Consider the following 25,388-nt stretch of genomic DNA (forward strand, 5'->3'; position numbering starts at 1 on the left):
ACCCGAAACTATAAAAACCCTAGAGGAAAACCTAGGCAATACCATTTAGGACATAGGCATGGGCAAAGATTTCATGATGAAGACGCCAAAAGCAACTGCAACAAAAGCAAAAATTGACAAATGGGATCTAATAAAACTTAAGAGCTTCTGCACAGCAAAATAAACTATCAACAGAGTAAAAAGGCATCCTACAGAATGGGAATTTTTTTTTTTTTTTTTTTTTTGCAAACTAAGCATCTGACAAAGGTCTAATACCCAGCATCTATAAGGAACTTACACAAGTTTACAGGAAAGAAACAAACAACTTCATTCAAAAGTGGGCAAACGACATGAACAGACACTTTTGAAAATAAGACATACATGCGGCCAGCAATCATGAAAAAAACTCAACATCACTGATCATTACAGAAATGCAAATCAAAACCACCATGAGATACCATCTCACACCAATAAGAATGGTTATCAATAAAAAATTAAAAAAACAACGGATGCTGGCAAGGTTGTGGAGAAAAAGGAACACTTTTACACTGTTGGTAGGAGTGTAAATTAGTTCAACCATCGTGGAAGACAGGGTAGCAATTCCTCAAAGACCTAGAGACAAAAAAACCATTTGACCCAGCAATCCCGTTACTGAGTATATCCCCAAAGGAATATACATTGTTCTGTTATAAAGACATATGCCTGCTTATGTTCATTGCAGCGCCATTCACAATAGCAGAGACATGGAATAGACCTAAATGCCCACCAATGATAGACTGGATATAGAAAATGTGGTACATGGCCGGGCGTGGTGGCTCATGCCTGTAACCCCAGCACTTTGGCCAAGGTGGGTGGATCACCTGAGGTCAGGAGTTCAAAACCAGCCTGGCCAACAAGGCAAAACCCCAGCTCTACAAAAATACAAAAATTAGCCGGGCACAGTGGTGGGCGCCTATAATCCCAGCTACTTGGGAGGCTGAGGCAGGAGAGAATCGCTTGAACCTGGGAGGCAGAGGTTGCAGTGAGCCGAGATCACGCCATTGCACTCCAGCCTGGGTGACAGAGCAAGACTCTGCCTCAAAAACAAAAAACAAAAAGAAAAGAAAAGAAAATGTGGTACATATACACCACAGAACACTATGCAGCCATAAAAAAGAATGAGATCGCGTCCTTTGCAGGAACATGAATGGAGCTGGAGGCCACTATCCTTAGCAAACTAATGTAGGAACAGAAAAGCAAATACCACATGTTCTCATTTATAAGTGGGAGCTAAATTATGAGAACACATGGGAACAACGCACACTAGGGCCTACCAGAGGGTAGAGGGTGGAGGGTGGGAGGAGGGAGAGAATCAGGAAAAATAACTAATGGATACTAGGCTTAATACGTGGGTGATAAAATAATGTGTACCAAACCCTCCATGACACAAGTTTACCTACATAATCTGCACATCCTGCACATGTACCCCTGAAATTAAAATTAAAGGGAAAAAAAGGTTTATCAATTTTGTTAATCTTTTAAAAAAACTAGCTTTTAATTTCATTGACCTTTCGGTACACAACTTTTTTTTTTTTTTTTTTTTTAAAGAGACAGGGTCTTGCTCTGTCACCCAGGCTACAGTACAGTAGTAGCATGATCATAGCCTGCTGCAGCCTCCAATTCCTGGGCTCAAGTAATCCTCCCACCTGGGCCTCCCGAGTAGTTGGGACAACAGGTATGCAGCACCATGCCTGGCTAATTTTAAAAATTTTTTTGTAGAGATAGGGTCTTGCTATGTTGCCTAGGCTGCTCTTGAACTCCTCAGCTCAAGCAATTCCCCCACCTTGGCCTTCCAAAGTATTGGGATTACAGGCGTGAGCCACTGTGCCCAGCCTCCTTTGTTCACTTTTATATTGGGTTGTCTCTGATGTTGAGTTGTAAGAGTTCTTTGTATATTCTGAATATGAAATTTTTATCAGATACGTGATGTGCAAATATTTTCTCTCATCATTTGGGTTGATTTCACATTCTTAATAATGTCCTTTGATGCACAAAAGCTTTTAATTTGATAAAGTCTAATTATCTATGTTTTCTTTTGTTACTTGTGCTTTCAACGTCAAATCTGAGAATGCACTGCCAAATCAAGGTCATAAAGATCTACCTCTGTTTTCTCTTATAAGTTAGGTCATTGATCAATTTTGAGTTAATTTTGTGAGGTAAGGGTACACAACTTCATTGAACTTTTTTTTTTTTTTTTTTGAAGCAGAGTCTTGCTCTGTTGCCCAGGCTGGAGTGCAGTGGTATGATCTCAGCTCACTGCAACCTCCACCTTTCGGGTTCAAGCGATTCTCCTGCCTCAGCCTCCCAAGCAGCTGGGACTACAGGCACCCACCACCACGCCCAGCCAATTTTTGTATTTTTAGTAGAGACGAGGTTTCACCATATTGGCCAGGCTGGTCTCGAACTCCTGATCTCATGATCCACCCATCTCGGCCTCTCAAAGTGTTGGGATTACAGGCGTGAGCCATCACACCTGGCTTGAACTTCATTCTTTTGCATGTGGCTATCCAGCTTTCCCAAAACCTTTTTCTGAAGAGAATATTCTTTCTCTATTGAATAGTCATGGCACCTTTGTTGCAAATCAATTGACCACAGATGTTCAGGTTTATTTCTGAACTCTCAATTCTATTTCACTGGTCTATATGTCTATACTTATGTCCATACCACGCTATCTTTACTACTGTAACTTTATAGTAAGTTATCAAATTGGGAAGTGTGAGTCCTCCAACTTTATTTTTCCTTTTCAATATTGTTTAAACTATTCATGGTCCCTTGTAGTTCCATATTAATTCGAAGACTGGGCTGAGTGCAGTGGCTGACGCCTGTAATCCCAGCACTTTGGGAGGCCAAGGCAGGCGGATCACTTGACGTCAGGAGTTCAAGACCAGCCTGGTTAACATGACGAAACCCCATCTTGACTAAAAATACAAACAAATTAGCCAGGCGTGGTGGCATATGCCTGTAATTCTAGCTACTTGGGATGCTGAGGCAGGAGAATCGCTTGAACCTGGGAGGTGGAGGTTGCAGTGAGCTGAGCTCATGCCATTGCACTCTAGCCTGGGTGACAGAGTGAGACCTTGTCTCAAATTAAAAAAAAAAAAAAAATTGAGGACTGGCTTTTCCATTTCTGCAAAAAAGGCCATTGGAATTTTGATAGGGACTACATTGAATCTGTAGATCACTTTGGGGAATATTACAATATTAGCAACATGAAATCTCCCAATCCATGAACATTTATTATATGCATTTATTTATATCTTTTATTTCTTTCAGCAATGTTTTATAGTTTTCAGTGTACAGGCCTTTAACTCCTTTGGTTAAGTTTATTCCTAGATAGTTTATTCTCTGAGTATTATTGTAGTTGGAATTATTTTCTTAACCTTCTTTTTGGATCATTCATTGATGGAATATAGAGATGCAACTGATTTTTGTGTTTTTATCTTATATGTTGCTAAATTTATTAGCTCTATTAGTTTTTTTAATGGGCTCTCTGAGAGTTTATAAATATAATCATGTCATCTGCAAAGAGAGGTAATTTTAATTCTTCTTTTTCAATTTGGCTGCCTTTTATTTCTTTTTCTTACCAAATTGCCCTGTCTAGGACTTCCAGTACAATGGTTAATAGCGGTGGTGAAAATGGGTATCCTTGTTTTGTTCCTGATGTTAGCAGAGGAAGATTTCAGTCTTTCATTATTGAATACGATATTGGTTGTGGGGTTTTCACAAATGCTATCATGTTATGTAAGTTCCCTTCTATTCTAGTTTACTGAGTGTTTATCACAAAAAAGTACTGAATTTTGTCAAATCTTTTTCTGTGTCTATTGAAATGATCATGAAGTTTTTTCCTTCCTTTTATCTACTTTTTTTGGTTAGACTTCAAGGTATTAAGAACAGTAACACTAGACAATTTAATTTTCAAATAAATGTAGAATAACACTGTTATTTTCTGAATTCTTTTTTTAAATTTATTTTTCTGAATTCTTAAATGAACTTTGTTATTAATTGGTAGGCATTTCCTTATGGAGACAAAAAGCAAGCACACACAAACAAATTATAAAGGCCAGTAGAGCTATCTTTAGAGTTACTATCCTAGAGAAAATACCTATGACAACATCTGCTTCAGTTACATATACAAAGCATTTCATAAAATATTGAGAAGAAAAGCAAGCTTCATAAATAATTAAAGTTTAACAAAAGCTCCTAGGGCCACCTGTTTCCATTTAGGGGATGAATGATATAGAAAGCACTTTAACATTTACAGTATGTTGGATGAATTACCACCAAAATATCTTTGGGGATATGTCACATTTTGAACAAGGTAATAATAATATAAAATAAAAAAAATCTAAAAAGTGTCAAACTTCCCTTTAGGTTGCTTTCAGCAGCATAGCAAGAGCAGCATAACAAGCTCTTCATAACAGAAAAACACATGGCATAAAACTTGTAGGCCTTTTCTGGTACTTGGAACAAAAGGGCACTACATTATTCTTATTAAATTTTTATTCCTACCACTTTCAATTTAAATGTAAGAGCATCTCATTTATTCCTCATTTCTGGGGAGTGAGATACTCATATGAGTGAATGCAGAAAATGAAAGCTTATCTCTTTATGTGTCCAAAGTAGTTCATAAATTCTTAATTCATTTTCTATTAAAATAATACAAGCTAAAGAGAATATAGTAGAAGATCATGGAAAGCACTATGTGTGAGTGTGTAACCTCAGGCCAAGCCACATAAACTTCTGAGTCCAATTTCCTCCATATAAAATGAACATGGTAATGGCAACCTCATGGGATTCAAGATATATCCCATGCTAAAAGTCTTAAGAAATTGTTAAGTGTGTGTAAAATATTAGCTATCTGTTACGACTATAATGTTTCCTGTTTTATAAACTAAGGGTAGCGTCTCCAGTCCAACTTATTCTTGGAAAAAAACATTTCAAAGAATTTTGCTAGAAGATAACCTCTCTGATAAAATTAGAATAAATGTCGTTGGATTAAAAATACAATTTATAATAAAATTAGAAACAAAAATGTCACCCTACCACATATTCCAACTGAATGGAAACTGAAAAACTCATTTCTAAATAATCATGGGTTAATAAGGAGAAAAAAATAGATATAAAAACAAAAGCCCTACATATCACAGAATGCAGTTCAAGCAGAAAGACACTTTTTTAAAAGCTTTAAACAAATTTACTTAAAAACAAGAAAGACTGAAAATATAGGATCTAAATAGAAAAAGAAGCTTGAGAAAGAACAATAACATAAACTGTAAGAAAGTAGAAATAATGAATATAAAGGCAAAAATTAAGGAAATAGACACAACACTGAGAAGCAGAATAAAGGTCATTTTATCTGGTTCTTGGCAAAGATTAATAAAATAGACTGGCAAGTCTGGTCAAAATAAGACAGAGGGCACACACAATATTAAAAACAAAAACAGAGACAATTCTAGAAGCAAACAAGTTTATGACATCAAATCTGATAAATGAAATGGACAACTGCCTAGGAAAATTGGACATTTTAATGAAATGGATGAAATGGACATTTTAATGAAATGGACAATTGTCCAGGAAAATGTAAGTTACCCAAATATACTGAAAAAGAGACAGAAAATCTAAATGGACAAATAAACATAAAAAATTTGATCACGGCTGGGCATGGTGGCTCATGCCTGTAATCCCAGCACTTTGAGAGGCAAGGCGGGTGGACCACTTGAGGCCAGGACTTCAAGACCAGCCTGATCAACATGTTGAAACCTTGTCTCTACTAAAAATAACAACAACAACAACAAAATTGTTCACTAGTCAAAAATCAACCACTTCATAGAAGGAACAAAGATAAGATTTTTTCACAGACTTTTCCCTCAACATTCTTTTCTGAAAAATTCAAATATATATACATTAAAATCAAACAAATTATACAGTAAATACTTATATACATACTATATAGATTCCTCAATTAATGTTTTACTACATTTTCCTTTTCTCTTAGATTTTGGGGGATGACAATATAGGAAAACAGATACATGACAGGACTTCAAAGCACCAGGCTAGTGATTTTTGTATTTCCGTATCAACCTAGCATTTTTAACAATGTTATAAACACAGAATTGAGAGCTCTGGTACAGTGAAAACAAGAATATATATACAAGAGGCATTCAGGATGAAGAGTCTGTGCTTTTCTTTCCTGTCTTTGGACACTGTCATGTGAAAATGGATATCCTGATCCCTCTTCTAAAAGTATTAGCCAGTTCTCACTCTCCCTGACAAAAAAAAAAAAAAAAAATTGAACTGGATCTTTTAAAGTAGCAGTTATGAAATGCGTATTTTTAAAAAATGCATTCCTTTAGTCAGGAAACATTTATTGTGAATTTAATTTATCAGATAAAAAACATTTGCTAACCACAGGAACAATTTATCTTCCAAAGGATAGTTTCACGACTGCAAAACATTTTAATCTATCAAATCTTGAAGAAAAGTCATTGCATTTATTTTGTCTGCATACAATGTGACATGTCAGCAAACCTGATGGATCTCAACACTTTTAAATGAAAAGACTGCTGTCAAAGAATGACAGCATATAGATAGTAGGGCTTAATTTGAAAAAAACCCAAGACACTGTTGTTTTTATATCAATTACAAAACGCTCCTTTTCCCTTCGTGCTCTTTTAATACTCTTTGTACTGACACATGACCTGTTGTTTCCCCCATGTGAGCAGAGTGCATTTAAACTCTGAGTAGAATACAAAACTGTTTAAACTCTTCTCAAAGGCAATGCACATGGCAACGGGCCAATGTTCTAAGCTACCTTGTATCAGCACCTCTCTTTTTGCCCTTGGTGCCATCTTCAACTCATCAACAAGGAGAACAGAATCTCCTCCAACTTTGTTAGAAGGAATGCTGTTACCAGGAAATTTGTTCGTTAATGCATTCTTCTAATATCACTAGTACCTTCATTTTCTTTGTATGCAGAAATACTTTGGCTTCTAAGTTGGATAACACTACACGTTGCACTAAAGGTAACTTACCTTGCTGGAGTTTTCTAATAAAAACTGGAATGTGTTCTGCACAGCTTGGCATGTTTCTAGCTCAGTCCGGCTGAAGGCTATTAAATAATCCTTGAGATGATCATACACATTTCCATCAAGAGCCTGTAATAGAGGAGTAAATAAAAGAAAAAAAATTACAGTAAAGCCTTGACATATGATATCTTCTGCCTATGAGAAAAGTAGGTATGTTCAGTTTAAATTTTATTATTAATAATTAATGGACAAAAGATACAGATTGTAAGTAAATATGAACAGTTAACAATCACTTGAGAAAATGTTGAATCTCTCTAATAAACAGGAACTAAAAGAGGTAAGATCCAATATTGGTAAAGCTGTGGGAAAACAGGACACAACTTAGAGACAAAATGCGTGGGTTCTGATCTTTGCTCATCTGCTTAGGTGTAGGAGTTAAGTGAAATAATAAACGTGAAAGGATGCAGGTGCAGTGCCTGGAAAAGAGTAGACACTCTACAATAATCTCCTCCGTTTTCCCCCAATCCATTATTGGTAGGATTATATATTGGTATATGTATATTTACTAAACAGCAGTGACAGAAAAAACACAATAGAAATATTAAAAAAAGAAAAGTGACTCAGAGATACTGCTTTGGGGAAGAAAACCCAGTGTAATATCTATGAAGGGTTGGAAACATTCTTATTTCCTTAAACATTTTGTAACAGGGATCTTTGAAATAAAAAAAAAGGAGAGAAAATCACTGAACATTTGAGGAATGATTAAGCTATGATGTGTACTGTCACCAAAATAAAAACCGTGGAAACTGTATAGATGACAAGTATGTATCAAATAATTTTAGGTTAAAAAAACAGAATATACATATGACATATACACTAGCAATAACTATGGAAAAATATAATAATAATAATAATAATAATAATCAAGGTTCTGAAGTCTTGCCAATCAGTAGAGGTAAAAATTGAGGTAAAATTCACCCAATATAAGTCACCATTTTAATAATTTTAAAGTGTACAACTCAGTGGCTTTTAGTACACTGACAAAGTTGTTTAACAATTTCCATTATCTAATTCCAGAACATTTCCACCACTTCTCCAAAAACACTGTACCTGTTAAGTGGTCATTCTCCATCCCTTCCTTCCCCCAGCCCCTGGCAACCACTAGTCTGCTTTCTACCTCTATGGATTTGCCTACTCTGGATATTTCATATAAATCAAATCATATAATATATGACTTTTGGTGCCTGGCTTCTGTTGCCCAGCATAATATTTTCAAGGCTCATTGATTTATCAGTACTTCATTCCTTTTTACAGCTTAATAATATTCAGTTGTACCACATTTTGTTTATTAATCAGGTGATATAAATTTGCCTTTTCCCCATTTTTTGACTATTATAAAGAATGCTGCAAAGTTAAAAAAATAAATAAATAATGCTGCTATGAATGTTTGTGTACAAGGTTTTGTTTGAGCACCTGTTTCCATTTCTCTTGGGAATATACCCAGGAATGGAATTGCTCGGTCATATGATAACTCTATGTTTAATTTTGAGGAACTGTCAAACTGTTTTCCAGTGACTGCAACATTTTACCTTTCTACTAGCAATGCATGAGGGTTCAAATTCTCCACACCCTTGCCAACACTTATTCTTTTGTATTTTGGTATTTTTTTAAAATTATGAAAGCCATATTAGTGATTAGGAACGGTATATCTTTGTAGCTTTGATTTGCATTTCTCTAATGACTAACTATGCTGAGCAACTTTTCATGTGCTTATTGGCCATTTGTATATCTTCTTTGGTGAAAAGCCTATTCAAGTCCTTAACTCATTTTTAAATTAGGTTGTCAGGTTGGGTGTGGTGGGTCACGCCTGTAATCCCAGCACTTTGAGAGGCTGAGGTGGGCGGATCAAGAGATCAGGAGTTCGAGACCAGCCTGGCCAAAATGGTGAAACCCCGTCTCTACTAAAAATACAAAAATTAGCTGATGTAGTGGCGTCTGCCTGTAATCCCAGCTACTTGGGAGGCTGAGGCAGGAGAACTGCTTGTACCCAGGAGGTGAAGGTTGCAGTAAGCCGAGTTTGTGCTATTGAAATACAGCTCTGCGTGACAGAGCAAGACTCAGTCTCAGAAAATAAATAAATAAATAAAGTTGTCTTTTTGTTGTTGGGTTGTAAGAATCCTTTATATATTCTGGATACTAGATTCTTACAACATGTATGATTTGCAAATATTTTCTCCCATTTTGTGGGCTGTCTTTTCACTTTCTTGAAAGTTTCTTTTGATGTACAAAAGTTTTACTTTTTTAAAAAAAGTGATAAGGTCTTGTCATGTTTCCCAGGCTGGACTCAAACTTCTGGACTCCAGTAATCTGCCTGTCTCAGCCTCCTAAATAGCTGGGACTACAGGCACTCACCACTGCATCTGGCTTACAAGTTTTAAATTTTGATGCAGTCTAATTTAGCTATTTTTCTTTCTTTTTTTTTTTTTTTGAGACAGAGTCTTGCTCTATCGCCCAGGCTGGAGTGCAGTGGCGCGATCTCGGCTCACTGCAAGCTCTGCCTCCTGGGTTCACGCCATTCTCCTGCCGCAGTCTCCCGAGTAGCTGGGACTACAGGTGCCCGCCACCACACCCGGCTTTTTTTTTTTTGTATTTTCAGTAGAGACGGGGCTTCACCGTGTTAGCCAGGATGGTCTCGATCTCCTGACCTCGTGATCCGCCCACCTTGGCCTCCCAAAGTGCTGGGATTACAGACATGAGCCACCACGCCCCACCCAGCTATTTTTCTTTTGTTGCTTCTGTGTTGGTACTATATCTAAGAATCCTCAATGGAAGTCTTCCATTGTATCTTATGTTTGGCTGTTCCATTAAACTTTTACTATAATTTTTTTTTTAAATACACAAATTCTGTCCCAAAAGCACTGAGTAATAAAGCTGCACCTTCTATAGTGCTTACACCACCAGATGACACCATTGAGCACTTCAAATTTAGGCACTGCAAATATTATTACTATGATTTCCATGTAATTATGTAACATAACCAGAGACACTGCTGGTGTTAAGTCTGAATAAATTTCCTGCATCAGGACATACTTTTCCTGAACTTGTTTAGAAAAAGAAACATATAACATCTTCTGATGTAAGGTTTCTACCTTAGAAATGGTCTTGGTGGACAATCATAACATGATTACATTTTGGCAGGAAACCATTGGAGTATTTTGAGTTCAGCAAATGGTAATACAGGCATCATGAGCTCAAAAAAAAATAAGGCATGGATTTTAAGGTGAACCAAATACCCACACAGTTTCTATTATCTCAGTACAATATAAACAGTACCCACTGTGCCTAGGCTCTGTGCTAGCTGTATGGGTGCAAGTGAGAGGGAGGAGAAAAGTTGAAGAAAAGAAAATCAAAGTTCTGCTGGTACTTCTGTTTTTGACCTTACCATAATCAGGATCATTTCTGATTACAGATATTTCTCACTAAAGGCATTGTACTTTTAATTTTGATAGAAGTATATTACAAATCGGGAATTATACATTCACTCAGCTTCTTAAATCCTACTTTAAAAATTCTAGCTGGGTACAGTGACTCGTGTCTTATGATCTCAGCTACTTGGGAGGCTGAGGCAGGAAGACTGTTTGAGCCCAGGAGTTTGAATCTGCAGTGATCTATGATCTTGCCACTGCACCCCAGCCTGGGCAACAGAGCGAGACCCTATCTTTAAAACAAACAAACAAACAAATAAATTTCTAAACACTTTATAAAGACATTCAAGAAGGAATTTGTTGCTACGGTATATTTCACTTCAGCAATAAAACGTATATTATCTCATCATGAGATAATAACTGACGCACGTATCCCAGGGTCCACCAGTAGACACGATTATCGAAATGGCTGCCAAAGCCTTACCAAAGTGATGGCAGTGGCTGCTGCCATCATGCCGGCTAGAGCAGGGAAGCATTGCTGGGGTTGCACACTCCATGGAGCCAGTGGCTACAGAGCCCTGCCCCTTCTGAGTTGGGACGGGAGCTCCCCAGGTACCACTGCAGTCGCTCAAACTGCACCTACAGACCCTGGCCTCCTGGTCTACGGAGCAGGCAGGAGCCCCACCCTCCTGGGACTGGCTACAGCTGACCAACCTGCAGCTGTGGATCCGAGTCTCCCTGTGCTCCTGGGGGAGGGCCAGGAAGGGCCCCCTGCCCCTGTCCCTGCTGGCTTGGGGATATCTGTTCCCGCTGCTTGGCCTCTGTCTTCTCCTGGAGCCCACTCTGATTAGTGGGGTTGGGGCTGAGCCCCAGGGCCTTGAATAGCAATGGGAGGCAGAGTCCTGGGCAGAAGAGGGTGGGTTCCCAGTAAGGCCCTACCTTCAGGCCAGGGAGGGCCTGAAGACTGGGGGCTGGACTGCCAGTCCAGCAGACTAGAGTGGGGACTGGTGGTGCCTCTTCTGGGCCTTCCCATGGCTGCCCATAGACCAATCCGCACACACTTCCTCCATTCTGAGGTCCATAAAAGCCCTGGGCTCAGACAGAGCAGAGCAGAGGATGGCCAGAGGAGGAATAGGGTAGAGAGAGTATGGCATGACCAGTTGCAGAGAGGAGTATTCTCTCTGCTAATAGCTGGAGACAATCGGACGGCCAGCTGCAGAGAGGAGTACTCTCTCCATTGAGAGCTGCAGAGACAACTTGCCAGCAGAGAGGGTAGCTTCAGAGACCTGCAGAGACATCCCAATGACTTGCCTGTGGACAAAAGCCATCCTCTCCAGGGCCTCCTCTCTGCTGAGAGCTGAACACTCCAAGGGACAATATGCCTACAGAGAGGAGCTACTCACTCCTCTGAGCTGTTTTAACAGTAAATAAAACTCTTCTTTACCCTTCACCTGTCTGCCTACCGCATACTTCCAGGACACAGGACAAGAACTTGGGCAAAGGCACCATGGCCACAGAGGTTTCTAGCCAGAAAAACTGGCACCCCAGAGATCCTGTAACAAAAGGAGGTTGATTAGAAATACTGAACTTTTGTTGATAGTTTTGAATTTAGATGTAGAAGCATCTTTCTTCACTTAAGTTGGAAGAATGTCAGCCAGAATTATACAGATGTGCATTATTTAACATAAAAGAGTGAAAAAAATGGCAACTTGGTGCACTAGTAATACCTAACTACTTATATGAAAAGGATTTACTTCCAACAGGGATTTGAACCATTCTTTTTAAAAAGGCAAATCCCTACTTAATAGTAATAAATCCTAGTTTTTACTATCTTAACAATTCACAAGCACAAAACAAATGTATTTCAGTCCTGCCCTCTCTTCTTTTCCGGGTAGGCAAAAAACCCTGTAAGCCTTTAAGGGTAAGGATGATCCTTCAGATACGAGCTGCCTTCCATTTTCTAAGGTCTAACTAAACCAGATGTTCTCAACTTTAAGCATACCTGAGAATCACTTCAGAGCTTATAAAAGCAGATTGTTTCAGGGCAGTGAGGCCATTCTGTATGATACTACAATGGTGGATACATGTCATTATACATTTGTCTAAACTGAGAATGTACAATACAAAGAATGAACCCTAATGTAAACTATGAATTTGGGGTGATAATGATGGTGTCAGTGTAGGTTCATCAATTGCAACAAATGTGCCACTCTGTTGGGGGATGTTGATAGTGGGAGGAATTGTATGTAGGCGAAGGGAGTGTAAGGGAAATCTCTGTACCTTCTGTTCAATTTTGCTGTGGAACTAAAACTGCTCTAAACAATAAAGTCTGATTTAAAAACCAGTAACACAAATTGTTGGGCCCCACCCACAGTCTCTGATTCAGCAGGCTGAAGATGGGCCCTAAGAGTCTGCATTTTCTAACAACTTGCCACTGGCCTGGGACCATACTTTGAAAACTACTGGACTGCACAGTTACTTTAGCTGACTAGGTTGAGCATTTATGTGGACTTAGATTCTGGTGACCCTCTGGAAGGAGAGTGGCTGCAGGCAGAGAAGCCTACCATCCTGAATAGGGTCAAGAGCACCAATAGGTACTGTTACTGTAGATGGATCAGCAGCTGTTTTCAACGGGGAATCATGCTCTACTTCAGATGCAAGACAGGAACGACCTTGAGCTCTGAAATCAGTTGGATGTGGGTTAGAATCCCAGAGCTTTTACTTACTTTATCATGTTGATGATTTTCTCATTTATAATTAGGGAAAGTGGGAGTACCACATACTCCACAGGACATAGTGAAGATAAAGGATAAAGGTAAAGGATGTGGTATAATGTTAGTCTTTCTTGCCTTGCTTTAAAATCATCAATGCATTGGCCACATATTGATAATGGTTAAAGCTGGATAATGAGTACGTGGGGGTCATTATACTGCCTTTTTTTTTTTTCCTTCAGTGTATGTTGGAAATTTTTCATAAAAAAGCATAAAGAAAACCTGAATAACATATCAGGGAAAAAAAATTCCACAAAATTTTTTTCAATGGTTCCCACTGTATATTTTGCAAAGCAGAAATTCTTTAGCAGGCATTGAAGATTCTTTACAATCTGGTCCCAACATAACTCTCTCTCATTAGCACCATCTGTCATCACTGTTCTCTGCATTATACTCTACTTCCCAACTATACTGAGTCATTTTGGAAAATGACATTCACTTTCATGTTCCCAAATAAGTTATTCTCTTGGCCTAGAATGTCCTTCCCCCCTTCTCTTCCACTTAAATACTTAAATGATAATAATAATGATGGTTAACACAGGCAACTGACACTTACTAACGGCTTACCGAGTTCCAAGTGCTTTACAAAACTGACTCAACCAGCTCTTCCTTAGCGTTTCCACAATATTCTTCTATGTGCTGTATGGGTATTATTGCCAATCATGGATTGAATCTTATTTAAGTAGGTGAGAGGAGGCCCAAGTGATCAGAAGCCACTTTCTTTTTTTTATTTTATTATTATTATACTTTAAGTTTTAGGGTACATGTGCACAACGTGCAGGTTTGTTACATATGTATACATGTGCCATGTTGGTGTGCTGCACCCAGTAACTCGTCATTTAGCATTAGGTGTATCTCCTAATGCTATCCCTCCCCCCGTCCCCCACCCCACAACAGTCCCCGATGTGTGATGTTCCCCTTCCTGTGTCCATGTGTTCTCATTGTTCAATTCCCACCTATGAGTGAGAACATGCGGTGTTTGGTTTTTTGTCCTTGCAATAGTTTGCTGAGAATGGTGGTTTCCAGCTTCATCCATGTCCCTACAAAGGACATGAACTCATCATTTTTTATGGCTGGATAGTATTCCATGGTGTATATGTGCCACATTTTCTTAATCCAGTCTATCATTGTTAGACATTTAGGTTGGTTCCAAGTCTTTGCTATTGTGAATAATGCCGCTATAAACATACGTGTGTGTGTGTCTTTATAGCAGCATGATTTATAATCCTTTGGGTATATACCCAGTAATGGGATGGCTGGGTCAAATGGTATTTCTAGTTCTAGATCCCTGAGGAATAGAAGCCACTTTCAATGGAGATTAATCTTAAAATATCTTTTTCAGCTATCCAACACCCAGAATTCCCTGAATTTTAATTACCACCTCTGCAAGGCTGTGATACTCATTAACCTGCACATGAACTCATTTTATGGTGGGTAAGATAGCTGGAGGCCTTCTGGCCTGGGTGGATTATTGCTAGTGTGCATAGAGTTAATGCAGGAGATACAAAAATTAAGAAACAGTTGGAATTCAAAGCACAGGAAGTGGATGATAACCCTATGATTTGCTCCAGCCCCCTGCCTTAAACTGCAATTGTCTGAACCAATGATGGCATCTAGAAATGAAGTTCAAAGCAATTCTGGGTAGTACTGTCTCAACATGGTTTGTGATTAGAAGGCAGATTGCATAAATATTTATATGGACTTTGATTAAAAAGCCAACGATCAGAATAAAAATTGTCCCAAAAAATAGAACCAAAGAGCTTGAAAACACTTTTTACAAACTCCCCATCACAGTATTTAAAACACTATATTGAAACCATTCATATACATGTCAGATTTTCCCAAAAGACCCTTAATTCCTTGAGAACAGGCAGCACTTTCTTCCCTTTATCCTACCCTTAGCAGAGGCCTCTAATAAATGATTATTGAAATGAATCAAACTGAGAAGGGTCTGAGCTACAAAAGCAGACTCCAGTTGTGTAAGAAGGAAAGCACCAAAGAAACATTTTGAGAGTGAAGTAGAGAATGAGGCATTTATCTTAATTGGGTCACCTTTATTATGATGAAAAAAATAATATGTTGTGAAAGTTGATTATAAAAATTGGGTCATTCTTGTCATATCCAACTAAATCAATTGAGGGGCCAGGAGGAAAAAGCACTTAGGGCATATAATGTTGCTCCATGAATGTAATTCTCTGCAAGCCCGCTGCTGAAACTGCCTGTGGTAACCTGAAACCAGTATTATCTAATAGCTGCCGAAACAATCTGTTGTGACTCTAAGACTAACTACCCACTGCTGTCACCAATCACAGCTTGCCAGCTCCTCAAAACTTTACTAGTGCCAACCTTCTCTTTGTTCTTTGTACATACTGAAGATCACCCAATCTGTCCCAAAATGCAATTCTTGTTTTCCAAATAAAACATTTTTAATTTAGAGATTCATCTCTATATTTTCTTTGACTTCAACAACGTAATTGGCTGGGTGTGGTGGCTCACACCTGTAATCCCAGCACTTTGGGATCAGGAGGATCACCTGAGGACAAGGGTTTGTGACCAGCCTCACCAACAAGGTGAAACCCCGTCTCTACCAAAAATACAAAAATTAGCCGGGCGTGGTGGTGCCCATCCGTAGTCCCAATTATTTGGAAGCCTGAGGCATAAGAATTGCTAGAACCTGGGAGGGAGGCTACAGTAAGCCAAAATCGTGCCACTGCACTCCAGCCTGGGTGACAGGGCGAGACTCTGTCTCAAAAACAAAACAAAACAAAATGTAATTATTCAGACTGACATGATTTTTTAATTTTTAAAGGGTAGTAGGGGTTGAGGAGGAGGTAGGGATGGCTAATGGGTACAAAAAAATAGAATAAGACCTACTATTTGATAGCACAACAGGGTGACTATAGTCAATAATAATTGTACATTTTAAAATATCTTAAGAGTGTAATTGGATTGTTTGTAACTCAAATGACAAATGCTTGAGGGGATGGATACCCCATTCCCCATGATGTGCTTATTTCACATTGCATGCCTGTATCAAAACATCTCATGTGCCTCACAAATATATATATATATATACCTACTATATACCCACAATAATTAAATTTTTTTTTTTTTTTTTGAAACGGAGTCTCGCTGTGTCACCTAGGCTGGAGTGTAGTGGTGCGATCAGGCTCACTGCAACCTCTGCCTCCCGGGTTCAAGTGATTCTCCTGGCTCAGCCTCCTGAATAGCTGGGATTACAGGCTTGCACCACCATGCACAACTAATTTTTGTGGGTTTTTTTTTTTTTTTTTTTTTTTAGTAGAGATGAGGTTTCACCATGTTGGTCAGGCTGGTCTCGAGCTCCTGACCTCAAGTGATCCATCTGCCTCAGCCTCCTAAAGTGCTGGGACTACAGGTGTGAGCCACCATGCCCAGCCTTAAATTTTTTTTTAAATAAAATAAAAATTTAAAAAATAAATTTAAAAAATAATTTCTAATTTTTAAAAACTCTTCTGGCCAGGCATGGTGGCTCACGCCTGTAATCCCAGCACTTTGGGAGGCCGAGGCAGGTGGGTCACAAGGTCAGGAGTTCAAGACCAGCCTGGCCAAGATGGTGAAACCCCATCTCTACTAAAAATACAAAAATTAGCCAGGCGCAGTGGCAGGCATCTGTAATCCCAGCTACTTGGGAGGTTGAGTTAGGAGAATTGTTTGGACCCGGGAGGTGGAGGTTGCAGTGAACAGAGATCGCACCACTGCATTCTAGTCTGGGTGACAGAGCAAGACCCTGTCTCAAAAACACAAAAAACTCTTCTTACATCTTGCATAACAGTATCCAACAAACATCTGTCAAATAGAATTGCACAGACAGACAAGATCAGGGCTATGCGTATATTCTTCACAAGATCTTGCAATAACATTCTGGGTCAATGCTATTGTTTCATTGTTGTTGTTTTAAATTTTTATCAGACTGACTTATATTTTGACCAGACACTACTTCCCTCCTCTGACTTTCAAACCTGTGGATCAAATTGCCTCTTAGACTGAATCATTCTCTTTTCCATCTGCTTTCTTTTGAGTTCCTCAGTGTGTGATGCCACTATTCACTTGCCAACCTGTGGCAGAAACCTGGAAGTGAAGATTTACTTTTCCCTCTGCCTTGTCCCCCACATGCTGTTAATTACCAAATCTTATTGATTCCACTTCTTAAATATTTACCAAACCTAACCCCTCCTCCTGATCTCCACAGCTACTCCCCTCTGGCCATCCTGTCTCATCCAGATTATTGCAGCAATCTTCTGTTGCCCTGCATCCAACTCTCCCTCTCACCAACTCATTTCCACACTGCAGCTAGGAGGATGTTTCTAAATTGTGTATTTTACTTGACTGCTCTACACTGTTCACTGGCTACTACTCATCATATTTAGGAAAAGGCTTTTAAAAAAATCATTACAGACCACATTATCTGAACTTGGCATACCTCTTCAGCTTCTTCACTTACTACTCACTCCCCATTCTCCTTCCCTATTACACATTCTCTACAATGCAGTTTTTGGCTTCTCCAATACCCCTTTTTTGCCTCTGAGCTTTCACACAGGCTTTTCTTCTGCCTTGACTACTCTCTGCTTTCTCTCCTGTGGTTTGGCTCACTCTTATCAGCCTTAGTCTCTTCACTTAATCATCTACTTGGATATCTCTATTGTCTTTTTGCTTCATAACTCCTGATCATAGCATACAACCTCATACTGGTGATATTTGTTTGTATGTCCCTCTTTTTGTTTAAGTTCCATAAAGGGAGGCATCAGGTCTGTCTGTTTACCATTCCATCTTCTGTGTTGAGCATAGGGTTTGGCATACTGGTAGTGCTCAATAAATATCTGTTCAACAAATAAGAACACCAATCAGAATTCGCATGATTACAAAAAATGAATAAACCTATACTTGAGCCCCATGACTGAGAAATCTAATGATGTTACATAACATTTATAAAATCGTATACAAGTTAAAGGAGTAATTGATTTCACAAAACTCTAATTCAGTAATTTTCAAATATTTTCAGTAGTGGCATCTTTTTATGTGGAATTCCAAGACATAAAATATATATAACCTTGCATGCCTTCTTCTTCATTCTAGCAACAGATCCTGCTGTCCTGATCTCAGGGGTAAACTTGCAGGGTAGGCAGATATGCAAGACAGAACCTCAAACCACTGTCCTCTGCCCCTAATTACTGGGTGGAGGTGGTCCCTTGACTTAAATTAGGTCATCCCTGGGATAGAGGCTGAAAGATTAGTCCAAAAATGGCCTATCCTTCCCACCAAATGGTTATTCTTCCTACCAAGCAGATAGTGCCTATCTGTAGTAGGAAAGAATTAAACCAACTCACAGAGAAAAGCAGTGATGAGAAATTTGGCAAAGTGAAGATGGGAATGGTGGGCAGAGGACAGGGACAGTGTCCTTGAATTGGGTAGTTCTTGAGCAAGCACCATCTCATCCTTTCTGTGATTTGGTTACCTTAGCCAACAAATTCCTGTTTTGCCTAAGCTACTTTGAGTTGGGTCATTGTTATTTGCAATCAAAAGACTTCTTACTAAAGAGTAATAAATGATACCCAACTTATATTAGCCATATCCAAATTGTGTCTTTTGGTTGCATTGTAAGGAAAAAAAGTTGACTCACATGGACAATAAATTGCAAGTAATAATAATTCAATTGCTTTCCTTACTATTCCTGGTTCTCTTCAATTAAACAGATCTCAAAGCTTAAAGTAGACAATTTTTACGTCAAAGCTGAATTGCAAATACAATCCAAAAGCTGCATATATTTCTTACAAATTTAAAGTAAAGTAAAAACTATTTAGTGCTGGGTACAGCGGCTCATGCCTGCAATTTCAACACTTTTGGAGGCTTAGGTGGGCGTATCACTTGAGCCCAGGAGTTCAAGACTAACTTGGGCAACACAGCAAGACTCCATCTCTACAAAGAATACAAAAATTAGCCAGGTCTGGTGGTATGTGGCTGTAGTCCCAGCTATTCAGGAGGCTGAGGTAGGAGGGCTGCCTGAGCCTGGGAGGTTGAGGCTGTAGTGAGCCATGATCGCGCCACTACACTCCAGCCTGGGCAACAGAGTAAGACACTGCCTCAGAAAAAAAAAAAAAAAAAAGCTATTTAAAGCTTACAACAAATCATAAAAGCATCATAACAGTTTGAGAAGGGCACGTATGATGAAGATGCATCTGTATCTTGTCTAGCATTTTACATTTAAATGAGCAAAACACAAGAATGTTCTTTACACTTGTTTAAGTGAACAGATATGCACAAACTTCAATTCAAAGAGACCTGTATGAAGAGCCACGCCTTTTTTTTTTTTTTTTTTTTTGAGACAGAGTCTTACTCTGTTGCCCAGGCTGGTGTGCAGCGGCACTATCTCGGCTCACTGCAACCTCCACCTCCTGGGTTCAAGAGATTCTTCTGGCTCAGCCTCCCGAGTAGCTGGGATTACAGGTGCATACCACCATACCCGGGTAATTTTTGTATTTATTAAAGTAGAGACAAGGTTTCACTATGTTGGCCATGCTGGTCTCAAACTCCTGACCTCAGGTAATCCACTTGCCTCAGCCTCCCAAAGTGCTGGGATCACAGGCATGAGCTGCTGTGCTTGGCCATAAATTTCTTAATCAATGATAGAATTCACTTATATATGCTCAGAAATGGCAGGATAAGCATTCTTTCAAGGTTTATTTAAACGTGAGTTAATCTGGCAGTATGAACACCTTGGTGGTCTCCAATATGCAAAAACTTGGTAGGTAATTTATCCAAATATACTTAAAAAAAATAGCCAAACTTTTTGACTATTGGACACAAATTTCTAAGGGAATAATTCTGTAGTAATTGAGAAACTGAGAAACCATGGGACCTTTGACCAGCAATATGTTTTAATAACTCCGCAATATTTTTAAACAATTGAATTTGAATGCCTTTAAGCAGCCATGTTCTTTCCAGGTAGCTATTAGGCCACACACTCCCTTACACATTACCTCTGCCCTCTTTATTCATTTTATCTACTTGATCCTTAAAATCAGTTGAGTTTGGAACCTAAACTCCCAAACTCATAATGTTAAATACTCAAAATAGTGAAGAAAAAAAAAGGAATATTCTAAGGACGAGTTCAGAAACTTAGAGATCTGGAATGCTCCACTGAACATTTATTTTACAGGAAAATGTAAATGTCCCAGAACTTGTTTGAAGAAGAAGATTATGATGAATTAGGAGGGAAAATGAGTCATTTTCCTAAGCATTTGATGTAATTTCCCCTAAAGTAAGAACTTTAAACAGTCCCCTCCTTATTTAGATCCAGGAGGGGCACAGATTCTTTAGCAATAAAGTTTTGCTGAAATCTCTTGAGTTTCCTTAATGCAGCCTAAAAAAACAAACTCTTCTTTTCTGAGAGCAATGGGCATTTCTAAAATAGACTTTGGTAAAAGTCAAGGATATAAATATCAAGATGATGATAAATGTGAGTTGTCTTAAAATTAAATCATGAAATTCTACAGTCTTTCTTTGCTGATACTGGAAGAAAACAGACTGCCTCCTTGCTTTTGTTTATCTTTTTCAGAAGACCCCAAGCTACACCTAATCAGGTTACAAAGAGAAAGTAGCTTTTTACAAGAAATCAAAACAAGTACTGGGCTGTATTTACATTACTGTAAATATCTTAATATGTAGTTGAATTTATCAGTTGATATAAAGTAAAATCAGAAACATATCATCTAATTTTTTATGTGGTTGTTTTATTTAAAAGCACTGGGTTACTTCAGGTTACTTCATGTTCTGTGAAAGAGGAAACAAATAAGGAAGTTTATGTCTGTAAATTACAAAACCAGGAAAGGAAAATTTCAATGCTGTTTTTCTATAAAGCTTGTGTTATCCTCTTGCATTACTACTAGCATGCAAGATAAGTCAGATGTCTGAAAAAGGTCTGCTGTACAACTTATGCTCACCCAGTTGTGAGTGTGCTAAAACCACATAATATTTAGGTTGCCATCTCAAAACATCATGGGCAACAGAAAACCTTGAACCATATATACTTTCATTTCAAATCCCAGTTCTACCACTTACTAGCAACCATCACTCTGGGAAGACACTGACCGTTCTTGAGCTTTCCATTCCTTATCTGACAGAATTATAAGAGTATGGTATGTGTAAATGGTGGTTATTAAAATAATAGGGCTTAACCATTTCTATGTTCTACCAGAGAATTTCATCTATCTCCCTTGTAAGACTATAGTAAGGAATTTTGGTGACAGACTGGGCTTCTGAGTCTGACTCTATTATGTACTTGAGCAGTAGAACTGCTCTAAGTCTGTTACCTTATCTATAAAATAATTAAAAAATAGTATCTCCTTAAGAGGTCTGTTAAATCAATATTTTCTACGTACCATTTTAATTCCCTTGTTTTTTTTACTATATATTTTGGCATGGTTGCCTGGGAATTATCAGTGTGATTTTATCAAACTCAAGAATCTCGACCAGGCGCCATGGCTCATGCCTGTACTCCCAGCACTTTGGAAGGCCAAGATGGGAGGCTTGCTTGAGGCCAGGAGTTGGAGACCAGCCTCGTCAACATAGCAAGACTCCATCTCTAATTTAGAAAAGAAATAAACATTTTTAAAAAAGAATCTCAATTGACTGACCTTTAAATTCAGATTCTCCCTTCTGCCAACTTAACTTTGCTGCTGAACACTTATAGTACATCTTTATTTCAGTTATTGTATTTTTAACTCCAGAATTTCTATTTGATTCCTTTTTATAATTTGTATCCCTTTGATGATATTCTTTATTTGCTGAGATATCATTCTCATACTTCCCTTCAGTTCTTCAGACATGGTTTCTTTTAGCTCTTTGAAATATATTAAAAATAGGCGATTTAAAATCTTTGTCTAGTAAGTCCAATGTATGGACTTCCTTGGAGACAGTTTCTCTTGCCTCCTTTTATTCCTGTGTATGGGCTATATATTCCTGTTTCTTTATATGCTTCATAATCTTTTTAAAAATTAAACATTTAAATAGCAGATTTCTGCTCATCAACCCTACCATCCAATAGCAAAGAGGAGTTCTTCCTTAGCTGTGGTCCTGATGAGGAACAGAATATGAACACAATTGTATAGCTGGAGGAAGATAGAGCTAGAGGACCAAAGGCTTGATGAAGGAACTCTTAAGGCTTTTGGGGAAACTAAAACAGAAGTTTAGATATTTAGGTATCTAAATCAGAAAAACGTATAGATTAGACAGTAAATAGGACTGCTGCAAACAAAAAAATTCTTGGCATTTCAGTTTAGTCTGAGAATTTTCCTATATTCATCTTTTGGCCATGTTATTTAAATAGTCTCTTTTGTGTGCATTTTTGACATCAAAGTATTGAACTGACAGAAAGCATTTAGCATGAAATATAAAGCCTTAGTGTTAGTTCAGTAAACAATATCTCTGATGCTGGCCAATTTGAGTATTCCTTACATTGACATTTTAGGGAAGAGTTAATAAACATGTCATGGACATATGGGACCATTAATGGAAAGGCAAGGTCTGATCTCTTTAGATGTTTCCATCTCCTGACCTCATGATCTGCCTGCCTCGGCCTCCCAAAGTGCCGGGAATATAGGCGTGAGCCATCGTGCCTGGCCAAAATATTTTTTTAGAACCTACTCTGTGCCAAGAACTATGCTTAGCATTAACTCTGTGTTTGTATATGTGCTTTTGAATACATAACCATGAGAACCTGGGCAAGCATTGGAAACAAACATGTAACACAGGATAATTTCAATTATACAGGGTGCTAGAAGAGAGGCACCTAGACAAACATGAGGTTTAAAAATGATTTTCTATAGGAAATCATGTCTGAGTGCACCCAGTTATTATGCTAGGCACCATGGGAAATACAGAACGTAAGATAAAATATGTGAAACAAAGACTGATGTAGCTGTTAATATAATTTAAAATAAAAGTGTTATGTCTGAATGGTAAGGGAAACAACAGAATAATGCTGGCTGGAGTCTCTAAGGAGTATGTCTAAGAAGTATGACATGAATTGAGATATGAGGAAAGCATTCCAGGTAGGGAAATACATCCCCAGCACCCTCAATGGCAGAATTTAGTTACCTGAGGTAAATAAATGAAGAGTGCTGAAGCTAAGACTGGGGCAGTATTATCCAGATTATGAAGGAGTTTTTTTGTTTTTTTTTTTTTTGAGACGGAGTTTTGCTCTTGTTGCCCAGACTGGAGTGCAATGGCACGATCTCGGCTCACTGCAACCTCTGTCTCCTGGGTTCAAGTGATTCTTGAGTTTGAATTCCAAGATTTATACTTGAATTTAATGTCAGCCAGTCGAGACTATTAGACAAGGCTATTAGCAGAAGTTCAAGAAACCTGGCATTGCTGGAAGAACCGATAAAGTTTCAAAGATTGAGACCAGAAGGGTCTAGGATAGTTAAGGGTGTTCAAAGCAGTAGCCGGTTTGGGGAGAATTTGCCTTCTATTCTCTTCCTTGCTGGTGTCTAGGTGTGCCCACAGCCAGCAAAACAAGTCAGGGATTTGCAAGGTGTCCTTTTCCTGACTGAATGAGGGGTGAGCAGATCATAGCATCTCACCAGATGGAGAAGCTTAGGCATCTTCTAGCAGGTAGTGGAAGTCTCTATAGGTTTGTCCGGAGAGGGTCAATTTTCATCATTCTTTTACTCGTATTCTACACAAACAGTGGAGAGGAACCTGTCTTGAAAGTCCTTCAGAATTACATTAGTCACAATTTTCATTAACAGAATAGTTCAGTTCTAAACTATTGAAAAAAATCTTATCAAGCTAACCCAAGACTAATTTATCATTTTGGTTTTTGTTTTATTAATAATTTAATTCATTAGGTTTTAAAATGGTTTTTGAGTTGCACTCTAAAGCTGATTTAAGATTATAAATATTTTCTTAAAAAATATAGTAAGGATAGAGTCACAGAAGTTTTGGTCTTTACATTTAATAAAAGTGGCCTCTGAGCTACTAAACATGTAATGCAGGATATTTTCAAATTTTAATACAGTAGCCAAACTGTACTTTTTTGGGGGTATATGGTTATTCAGGATAATAAATCTTTTAAGTACAGAGCCTATGAAAAAAAGAATCTGTTTCCTTATTATAAACACTCACATGTCCATTCTAAAGTCAATTCCAGCAAAAACTTGTGCTGTGCTCGGCAGTATTTGAATCACAGAAATAACATTAGCAGAGGACGTTCAGGAAGGAAGGAAGGTCAAAAAAGACAGGATCCATTTCTCAGCAGCATGACAGTAATTCCCCCCTTAAAATTGTAACTAAGCATTTTTCCCCCAGTCGGTAAGATTGTGGCTGCAACAGATTGGGCCTCAAAAACCTTTCTAAGGAATGGTTTTTAAATTATTAAACAAAAATTAAGTTTCAACTTCCATGTTCCACAGTTTAATGGTATCTACAATTATAACTTAATTTTCTCTAGAGAGTTATAGAGATTTATTCAGATGTTAAAAGCTGCCTGTTTGATGAATACATTTCAGTTTCTCGGTTAGAATTTGATCACTGAGAAAATTCTTTGGCTTATAGGAAATCTAGGCTCACTGCAACCCCCGCCTCCTGGGTTCAAGTGATTCTTATGCCTCAGCCTCCCGAGCAGCTGGGATTACAGATGCCCACCAAGACACTCAGCTAATTTTTGTATTTTTAGTAGAGATGGGGTTTCACCATGTTTGTCAGGCTGGTCTTGAACTCCTGACCTCAAGTGATCTGCCCACCTTGGCCTCCCAAGTGTTGGGATTACAGGCATGAGCCACCATGCCTGGCCTTGACGGCTCTTTCTATAACCGAGTAGTAAAGTTCCAGGGAGTTTCTTAGAGAACATCTGTGGACTGCTTGTACAGTCCCCTCTGGCACGAGCCCCTAGTGTTTTATGTGGCAGTGTTACAGCCTGTGTAGAAAATGCAAGCAAATCAAAATTGAAAAGGCATTTGTGCCCTACCATAGGTGACTCTCAGGTCTAATTCCATAGAAGCAGGACAAATAAAATTTAGCCCCAAGTTGGAATCAGCTTTGCCATCATCCTTAGCCTTTTAAACTCATCACTACTGAGATTCTAAATACTGAAAGCCTCACAATATGTA

General features: G+C 38.4%; 1 protein-coding gene across 3 annotated transcripts in view; it reads right to left on the reverse strand.

Annotated features, from left to right (window-relative positions):
* FCHSD2 (FCH and double SH3 domains 2) overlaps positions 1–25,388 on the reverse strand; it is a 306,616-nt gene that overhangs the window by 78,442 nt on the left and 202,786 nt on the right. For all 3 annotated transcript variants that reach the window (XM_019037195.4, XM_019037196.4, XM_055356755.1), the window contains one exon: positions 7,050–7,172. In XM_019037195.4, coding sequence (XP_018892740.1) covers positions 7,050–7,172 — 123 coding nt within the window. The remainder of the gene's footprint in view (positions 1–7,049; positions 7,173–25,388) is intronic.

Source organism: Gorilla gorilla, chromosome 9, assembly GCF_029281585.2.
Source record: "Gorilla gorilla gorilla isolate KB3781 chromosome 9, NHGRI_mGorGor1-v2.1_pri, whole genome shotgun sequence".
Classification (NCBI taxonomy): domain Eukaryota; kingdom Metazoa; phylum Chordata; class Mammalia; order Primates; family Hominidae; genus Gorilla; species Gorilla gorilla.